The sequence below is a fragment of the Nicrophorus vespilloides genome, unplaced genomic scaffold (assembly GCF_001412225.1).
Source record: "Nicrophorus vespilloides isolate i.1.1-1 unplaced genomic scaffold, Nicve_v1.0, whole genome shotgun sequence".
NCBI lineage: Eukaryota > Metazoa > Arthropoda > Insecta > Coleoptera > Silphidae > Nicrophorus > Nicrophorus vespilloides.
Window position 1 is genome coordinate 1 of NW_017095574.1, and position 10,752 is coordinate 10,752.

General features: G+C 31.7%; 1 protein-coding gene and 1 non-coding gene across 2 annotated transcripts; one reads left to right on the plus strand and one right to left on the minus strand.

The window, feature by feature from the left end:
• Positions 1–764: 764 nt before the first annotated feature.
• Positions 765–837, minus strand: Trnav-aac. Its single transcript has one exon. It is a non-coding gene; the product is annotated as a tRNA-Val (tRNA).
• Positions 838–7,904: 7,067 nt separating this feature from the next.
• LOC108557252 (paired mesoderm homeobox protein 2A-like) lies at positions 7,905–8,638 on the plus strand. Its single transcript, XM_017913696.1, has 2 exons — positions 7,905–8,012; positions 8,081–8,638. The coding sequence occupies exons 1-2, from the start codon at positions 7,905–7,907 to the stop codon at positions 8,438–8,440; spliced, it is 468 nt and encodes a 155-aa protein (XP_017769185.1). The 3' UTR covers positions 8,441–8,638.
• Positions 8,639–10,752: the final 2,114 nt, after the last annotated feature.

Here is a 10,752-nt window from a genome sequence, read left to right on the forward strand (position 1 = left end):
CAATTATCCTAGTTTGAAAGACGATATCTCAATGTGATAAATCATTTAGCAGTTATCCCAGTTTGATTCGATATCTCAATGTAATAAATGCATAACCTATATTTATTATGATTTATTTTTCTGTACAATAATAAATTACATTTCTTTTTGGTTTGCCTGTATTGATTTTGGTTTTATTTAGAAATAATTTATTTATCAATAAATTACATTTCTTTTTGGTTTGTCTGTATTGATTTTGGTTTTATTTTAGAAATACATCTCAATAATTTATAGACGTATTTATTTTCTTATCCACTCTAGTGCCCTAGGTCCGAGAAAATGTTAGGTTAAGGTTTTATGTTTAAAAATATATAGAAAAAAATTTGTTATATGGGTATTTTCATATCCAGTGGTCTAGGTCAAAGGGCGTTTAGGTTTTTTTTATAAATAACATAAAAACAATTTGGTGATATCGGTATTTTCATATCCAGTAGTTTAGGTCAAGTTTCTATTAGAGGTTTTTTTTTTAAACAACATAAAAACAATTTGGTGATATGGGTATTTTCATATCCAGTGGTCTATATAAGCTGTTTTTGGTCGAAAGAAAGGAACGTGTGATAACCACGGAAACGTATATTTTAAAATATTTTGAAGATATCAGTTTTATGAGTCATGCAATATTTGTTGAAATATATCATTAAAAAGTGGAGGCGCCGGGCATCGATCCCGGTACCTCTCGCATGCTAAGCGAGCGCTCTACCATCTGAGCTACGCTATATCAAAATTGTTTCCGCCCGGGATCGAACCGGGGACCTTCCGCGTGTTAGGCGGATGTGATAACCACTACACCACGGAAACTAATATATATATACATATATAAATATCTCGATGGTATCAATTTTATAAATCATTCAGTATTTTTAAAATGTGGAGGTGCATGGTATGCAAGAGTTGGTAGAGATTTAAATAATGAGCCCAATAATTGTGGTTTTTTAAATATGTTTTCTATAATTTTTATTTATATTTTCCAATACGTTTTATTATTTATTTAGAAAAAAAAGTATCAATTTTATATAATATGAATTACTTAAATAAGTAAATGATGATTGGGCGGTGGGTTCCAAATTCTTATTCAGATAATTTTTCATGAATAAGTAGATGATAATGGGAACGAACCTAATAGATAATACTGACATTGTTTTAGGGCCCTACAACGCATACTTCGCTTTCTTGTGTACTGACTAGAACTACACTAGGATAGAACACATATTCTGTAAAATACTTTTAAAATTCCAGAGGGCTTCTTCTGTAAAAAAATAACCCCTTCTTTCTTATTTTTACTTTGCTTAATTAAAAATCATTTATTAATATTGTTGTTGAATGGATGTTTTTTATTACTTATTAATTTCTTATTTGTAAGATTATATCACATTAAATTAGTTCCTATCTATTATATATTATATCCTTTATTTTGTAATATTTTGTTTTTGTTTTTATATAAAATATAATTTGTAATTTTAACATTAATTATTACTTTCATGGGTAATTTCAAAATAATTTATTTATATAACCATTTTTCATAATGTCAAGTAATTAATATATATAATGAATGTGAATATATTATATATAATAAATATTATTAATAAAACATATTAAATCACTTTTTTACTTATTTAGTATTCACGTATAATACGTTTAACTATACTGAATGTGATACTGAAGAAATATAAGATTTCATATTAAATAAAATATATTTAATTGTATATGTTAATAAAAACATATTTCATCTTCATGAAAAATAATTTTAATATTTTTTTTGATTAAAATAAAATAAATGTGAATAAATACCAAATGAGTGGTAACATATTGAATTGAAGAACATATTTACAAATATATTTAACTACTAGTACAAAGTAGTTAAATGCAAGTATCAATTATAATTTACTATTAAATATATTATGTATTATAAATATGTTTGATACGGTTGTTAATAAATGAAATTATCTAATATGAATAATCAAAATTTATTTTCCAAGAATGTACATATAAAGACAAAAAAAAATAAGATGCATCAAAACTAAGAAATTCAATAAAATACAGCAAAAATATACAGGCCGAAGGGTTATCGACCTACCTATTTCCGCCATAAAACTATCTATAAGTATTTATTATATTATTATATTATTGGTATTTTCAAACAATTCTTTTATTTTTATTTTGGATGACTATTGCAATAAAAGTGATTGTAATAATATTTAAAGATAATGGTCCTGTATATTAAGTTAGAAAGTACATATAAAATGGAAATAAATATAATGATTGCAGTCAATACTACTAATATAATTTATCCTTCTGAATTTTGGCTTCTGAAATAAACAAGTTCAAATAAAATTGTTCTAAATATTTCTGGAAAAATATGTTGGTTGCTCTGATTTCTTCATCAGTAGTCCAATTCTTGAGTTGCTGCTATTGTTGACATTTATTTCTCTTGATGTCTGTTCCAATCGGAGGAAATAGTATTGGGGCAATATATATATTTTTTAATCTTTCTGGTAATGGTAGTCAAGAGAAGATACAGGAATTAATATATGGACCAAAATAATTAAACTTTATAATTAATGCTTCAATTTGTTTCTATTAAGAGCCAAGGAAAAAAGGACAAGCCCAAATTTTAAGGAGCACCAAATAATAATAATTTTATTTGTTAAAGCAAATACCTTTTTCACATGAACTGTTGGAACTATCCCAGCAAACTAGCATAGAGGAAAACAAAATACAACAATGGTTCAAGAATCACCGAGCAAATGATATGAGTAACCAAAGAATTGGTCAGATTATAAAGCATCCAATTTGCACACACTTTGAATTGAACAATAGTTCAAGAATCGCCGAGCCTATTATGATCCTATATCCTATAATGATAGGAGAAACCAAAGGAATGGTAGGAATATAAAGAAACCTGAAGAACAAACACCCCAGATGCTTTATAATATAACAATAATGTCAAAAAAATAAAAAAATATGTTATGTAATTATTATATAATATTATATTTGTCTATTAATATTTTTTTGTACATGAAATATAACGAGAAAGCGATTAGCTTGACGATTAGTTTATATGATGACATTAATATGATTGAGCATTAGAAGATTGAATCCTCAGATGTCAAATAATTATAATAATATAGTATGTTTCATAGTTTAACTATAATAAAATCTAATGAATTAAAAAAAAACATATACCATATATTTTTTATTGTGAATTCCATAATAAGGATCATTTCTATGATTTACCAAATTATAATTATATTTTAAAATAATTATAATTTGATAAGATAGGTGATAAAATGCGACTATTCATCTACCTCGCCGCGGATTCCCTCACCAGAGTCGAGCCATGGACCCGTAACTGCAAGAATTCATGCGAACGGATAATAGTCTACAACTTCAGGAAGATACCAATCAGGTATGTGATACCAAAACAGCAACATCCCAACCTTTTGTTAACACTGCTTTCCAAATGATGGTTTTTGACTATTTTCATCGGAAATAAGGTCTTCCGTCATGTCCACGTCCATTGATTGACCTGCGTCAATCGTTTTACATGCTTGCCAGAAGTGATACCAATGGGGGTTCCCCCAGGAAGCGGGTACCGTCGCTCGTGTTTTTTACTCAGGGTGGATCGCCCGTTTCGGGAGACCACACAACATTACCACCGACCAAGACCGACATTTTTTTTATGTCGTGTAATTTTATTCACAGTCTGTTCATCAATGTGAACATTGAGTTGGTTGCCTGTCATCTTGTAGATTAACTTCAGTAGTATATTAATGCTCGGCGATTCCACTATTTCCTTTGACTGTGAATCTGCTGCTATTTTAACACTGTCAATATCCATCGACTTGGCTGAAGGTCCATATGCTGAACTTCATTGATTTCACTGTCCACCTGTGATGAACGACGGCCCTATTGCTACAAGCTCCGAGAGGGCTCACAAAGAGCGTGACTTGACCAGGAATTGAACCTGTGACCACTTATTGCGGCAATGTTAAAGTAATTAGTATAAACCTGATTATTAACATTTGGCATGGTGAAGCAAGGTATTGCTAAATTTCATTTTCGACCGCATCGTCGAGCTCCGATGGGAATGGCTTGAAGACGCTGGACAGATGGTCACCCAACAATTCGGCCTTGTCCTTATCAGATCTCGTCCAAGTGCCGTCCGATCTGCGGAGTGTCGACTTCCGTTATTTTGGCTGCTTCAGGTTTTTTGTTGCTCTCCACAAGGAATGATTGGAGGCTGCAGAAGGTGATAGACTACTCAAGTAATTATGAAGTTCTTCATTCCGTTGTTTTTGAAGCATTTCCTTCAGCTGTTTTATTGCTCTGTTCAATAGGGGTTTGTCAGATGGATTCCTGGTACGTTGCCATTCTTTACGCAGATTCCTCTTTTCCGTAACCGTCCTTCTGGAAGACAATAGATCCACGATATTGTAATTGGGCCTCTCCACTTTTCTATAACTATACTTGTCGTCTGCAGGTAGTCTTGCTGGTAGTTTGGCATTAGGTAGTGCTTAATTCCTCTCTTAATTATTAAGTCCGTTCCTGCACGTGCTCTGCCATCAGGGTGGTTTGTTGTGAATATGTGCTATAACCTGGTATGTCGATGTAACTTTTGTTTGTAAATCGTGTTTCAGACACCAAGAGTACATCCATGTTGTGGTGCTTTATAAACCATACCACCTCTTGGGCATGCTGGACTAGGCCGTTAGAATTCCAGCCAGCAATTTTTAGATACTTGCTCATTTTAACTTTTTGACGAGACCCGTGATGAGGACAAACACATCAGTTGCATAATCATGTCGTAGAGCTATTGGAAGTGGCTTGTTGTGGTCTATAATTCGCCGGGTGACTACCAGCACAAGTTGCTGGAGTTTCTGCCGTTTTTTTTTGCAGTCCCGTGTGAATTGTTTTTATCCACATTTTACACAGCGCGGTTGCTTGGAACAATAGTTTAAGCACTGGGGAATAGACTTTGTTTTTCTTGGCATTTCGAATTTCATTTTTTGGTAGAGGAGATATTCAATGTTATATATGTCTTTGTTGGTGTCACGCTGTAGCAGGTCTATGTAGAATATTGACAGTGGTTTTTTTATCAGCACAGCTGCGGATATTGATGATATTCACCACAGACTGCCCCATCTCTTCCAGCTCCTTTTTCATCAGTGTTGCATTAGAAGTGCATGTTACGCAACACCACTCTAAAAGATCTATCTGCCTTCAGCTGGTACGAATGGAATGGTATTTTCTTATCTTTTATAATATTACTTATTTTTCTGTAATCGGCATAGTTAATGGTTGGACTTTTACCTGCTTGTGGCCTATTAATTTTAGGGTGTATGTATCTCGTCCTACAGTGTTGAAATCCGTAATCAGTTTATTCATGTCATCCAAGAATGGAGAAGGTTTGGGATTTTTGTTAGGCATTGTTGTCGTTTTAGGAACGGTATCCTCTGCGTCTTGTGGATTTTTTGACGTACTAGCTAAGACTGAGTATGGGTTCTTTATCAGTACTGCTTGTATAGGTTGTTTCCTAATATCCTTTTTTTGTTGTGTAAGATTTGTTGTAGTTTTTCTACTAATGAGGAAAAACTCCCGATTTTCACCTGTGGTACGACACCCACAGTCCGACCGTCACAGTTTTAACAATTTACAGTTCGATGCAATAAAATATGAGGTAAATGAACACTAATTCTACCGGAGACTCAGAATTCAGTACTTACTCGACGCGATCAGAACTAGCAATAATAAATTTGTTGTAAATAATTTCAGAATTATTTTTGTGAAAATGTTTCAGCAAAAAAACAAAACTTTATTAATATATAAAAAAAATATTCTTATGATTGTTTAAAAAATATTTACAACATTAGTTTTTTTTTGTTTATTAAAATATGGTATCAAAATTGTTATTGACAATAGTAAGGCAAAAGTTGTAAGTTTTTTGTTAATTTATGTTAGAATTTATTTTTATTTTTTGGAAATTTGCTGTCTGGCGAATAAATTATTATTAATAATTAATTAAGAAAATGTGAAGACAATGCATAATCGCGGCCTTAAAAAGATGTTATTTCATCTTTAACAGCTTACTACAAGCAAACAGCGATATTCACAAAGTCTAAACATCTAGCTTTAACATGTATGTAATGCATACAACTCAGAAAAACGTGAAAATAGTTTGAAAACATTGTTTAAAACCAAATTTTTAGCAAATAATTAAACAAATATTTGAATTAATATTAACAAATTTTTTGATAATATCTGAAAACTGAATATTTTTCAATGATACAAGTCTTAAAAATTTAGTTAATAATAAAATAAAAATTAATTTTTATTGGTAGCAATAATTTGCGAACTCCCTGAGTACGCTTCGACTAGGTGGTATAAAATCGAGCGCTTGCGAGCAGTTCATTACTTTCACTGTTTACTCACTGACGTTAACAACTACTATTAGGTTGAACGCTGCAACATATTAAAAAGAAATTGATGAGCTTAAAGTCATCTTGGATGTAAACGATTCGATATTTTATGAAGTCAACTCGGAAGGCGATGATCAACTTTACTTTGATATTGCCATAGATGAGCTGAACGAGGAAAACGTGAGTAACCCCGATATTACTCCATTGAGTATTGCTAGGACTTGCGATGAATGCGACGTAAGTATATAAATGATCGATTCGAAGGATGCTGAGCCTGAGCCTATGGGAGTGGTCGGAATTCAAGCACAATCTGAGAACCAAGAAAATGATTCTTCAACCGAGTCTGAGAATCAAAACCAAGAAAATAATTCTTCAGCCGAGTCTGAGAATCATATTGAAAAGGATATTAAGAAAGCACGCACTCGTCCATCCACAAAAAGATCTTTGAGGATTCAGCGTCAAGTGAAAGTGACTAAGAGGAAGAGCGCGGTCGAAAGCAATTTAGAACCTGGTAAAAGAAGATCAGCGAGAATCGTCCAGAAACTTCACCAAAGCCAAACATACTTAAGTGCCCGGTCTCAACTGAACATGCAATTTAAAATAGGTTATCCCATACACATGTTAGTGAAATAGTTTCTAAGTGACAAACAATTAAATCCCTTACCACCTGGGAAAATTTCTCTGTGAAATGGCTCCACCACCAAGTAAGATGCAGAAAAAGTCATTAAGACCTGCAAACAAATATTCGGTTCTGGAGGGAGAATGAGAAGAACCATGCCTTTGTCATGTGGAACCACCCAGAGGACTGGTTAGCGGAAGAAGTTAAAAAGAACACTATCACCCTCAAGGATCTACAAAAGAAAGTCAGGCACATAAACTTCGCAACAGTCAAATGGAGCCGCTACGAATCAAAGAGAAAAATTACACAGTGTCATATCATAGGTGCCACGAATGGAGTCATGCAACATCAAATTGTAGACTACCATTCAAATGTCTCAAATGTGCTGGAGCGCACGAGACATACACATGCACCAAATCCCGCGATATACCCGCAACATGTGCAAACTGCGGGCGGCCAACCATATGGAATGTACAAAGTACAAAATAAAAACCCTTCTGCGGACAACGATCCTTGGAAAAACATCGGCGACTGGAACAGGCCCAAAAGGCATACAAAGAAAGCAGACAGAGTTTCGTGGAAGCACCACCCCCAAAAGTCAACATATGCTATCTAAGGAATATATCTCGAGCTGACGCCCAACCGACTCCGACAATGAGACAAGTACCGAATTCAATAGAATCAAGTGAACGATACAAAAATAAGGACTCTGAAAGTGAATTAAGTGACTTAATCTTGGACATTCCATATGGTGTCTTTCTTGCAGTTAACAAGTGATTAGAGTAAATAACATAATTATTAAAAATGAATAATTTTCATATAATATGGAAATGCCAAGTGTATCCACCTCCAGCAGCAGCAACAATTTTCCCATGCAGAGCCATTACTTTTTCAACCCCAGCCAATACCTGATGGTACCTCAACAAGCTGTACAAATGGTAAGTCGAATAATCACACTTTTCTATTTTCATACTAATTAATTATTTCTTCTTTTTTAAATCACGAGCAGCAGATCAATCAGATTAATAGCCGTGACGGAAATAATAAAAATGTTTCAGAAAAGCCGAAGAGGTTTTGCACATCGTACACTTCTCAACAGCGGTACGAGCTTGAGAAGGTATTTCTAGAAGATCTGTCTGCAATAATATTCAAACTTTCGGTGAAACTGAAGTTGCAGGAGAAGCAGGTGAAGGTATGGTTCCAGAATCGTAGGATGAAGGAGAGAAAGAAGAAGGCAACGAAAAAGTCTGCGGCCGCTGCAGCTAATCTCGCAGAGATTGGATGCCCAACTATGATGCATCATAGTTATAACACAACACAGATTATGTCTCCAACCATCATGTCCTCATATATGCCGCCAGCTTGACACTATGTTGCGACGCAAGGTTTCCCATATTCAGCGTTGTTAAATCAACCTGGATACATACAAAGATCGACATTCGAGACAAATTGTTTGGATCAAGAATGCGGCGTAACAGTTGTAATGGTGCCGGAATACGAAACAATGCCAAGTGCAATGGAAAATAATCTGCAATAAGCGCAGACCGAAACAAGTAATTGGGAAGATTGGCAAGACGTAGAACAATTAATAAGTGAACATAAATAGTTTTTTTTTAAATAGCTATTATTAATTAAAAAGTATGTGGTAATTTTCAGCATATAAATAAACACATGATTTATTAACAAATGAATCATCGTACAATTAACTCCATTTGCTGAAGAAACCAACGATTTTCTTTGTAATTCGTGTAAAATATCTGTATTATTTGTATATTGATTAATTATAATGTCCGTTCAATAATATAAAATAAAACTTGCTATTAAAACAAAAAAAACTTGTTTTTCTATACAAATAACCTAACTTATATTGCCTTTCAGATTATTTATTGATTTATTCATATAAATCCATTTTGATCCATTAATACTTTGAGAAAAGTTATGCGACATTACTGTAGATTCGTCCGTCATTTTGTAGCTGAAAATGGGTGTTTTACTCACATTCCAATCCCAATATTTCTCAATATTTTCTTCCTCAATACATTTTGAATAAATATATTATAAAATGTCTTCTATTTTCATCTAAAGTTTAGATATACACATTCAAATAATAGTTTCAAAACAATAATAGAAATTAACAAACCTATCGCTATTAACAATCTGTTCAATTTTTTTTATATCAACTTCCATAAACCATGGATAAAAATGTTTTGGAATTATAAATATGTATTAGAAAATAAATATTCATTTATTAAATAACATTTTTTTTATGTCGTGTAATTTTATTTACAATCTGTTCATCAATGTGAACATTGAGTAAATCTTTCCAGGTGGATAGTTACCATTATGATAATTTGATTTTAATTTGTTGGTTAGCTGTCGTCTTGTAGGTTAACTTCAGTAGTATATTGATGCTCTGCGATTCCACTATTTGCTTTCATGAATCTGCTGCTATCTTTAACGCTGTCATTGTCCATCGACTTGGCTGAAGGCCCATTTGCTGAACCTCATTCATTTGACAGTCCATGTGTGATCAACGATGGCCCTATAACTATAAGTATAGAGAGGGCTCACAAAGGGCCTGGCTTGATTACCTTTATTTATGATATATTTTTGATGACTTAATTCGTAGATAATACGGACATTATTTTAGAACCCTACAACTCATACTTTGCTTCCTTGTGTACTGACTAGAACTACACTAGGATAGAACACATATTCTGTAAAATACTTTTAAAATTCCAGAGGGTTTCTTTTGTAAAAAAAAATAACCCCTTCTTTCTTATTTTTACTTTGCTTAATTAAAAATCATTTATTATTATTTTTGTTCAAAGGTTGTTTATTATTACTTATTAATTTCTTATTTGTAAGATTATATCGCATTAAAGTAGTTCCTATCTATTATATCTTTTATTTTGTAATATTTTGTTTTTGTTAGTAGTAGCTGTAGTAAATCAATTGATTATGTAACTTATATTCATTTTTTTTATATAATATATTATTTGTAGCTTTGACATAAATTATTACTTTCATGGATAATTTCAAGATAATTTATTTATATAACCATTTTTCATTATGTCTCAAGTATTAAAATATATAATTAATGTGAATATATTATATATAATAAATATTATTAATAAAACGTATTAAATCACTTGTTTACTTATTTAGTATTCACGTATAATACGTTTAACTATACTGAATGTTAAATTATAAATTGTGACTAAGAAATATAAGATTCCTTTTTATGGTGAAGCATATCGAATAAAATATATTTAAATTGTATATGTTAATAAAAACATATTTCATGTTCATGAAAAATAATTTTAATATTTTTTTTTTTGATACCAAAATATTTTTATTGGGATTTTATTTTTTCATGGATTCAAATAAAATAAATGTGAATAAATACCAAAGTACCAGAGTAGTAACAATTTGAAGAACATATCTACAAATATATTTAACTACTAGTACAAAGTAGTTGAAAGTACCAATTATAATTTACTATTAAATATATTATATATAATATAAATATGTTTGATACGGTTGTTAAAAAATGAAATTATCTAATATGAATAATCAAAATTTATTTTCCAAGAATGTACTTGAACAGACAAAAAAATATAAAATGCATCAAAACTAAGAAATTCAATAAAATATAGCAAAAAAATACAGACTGAA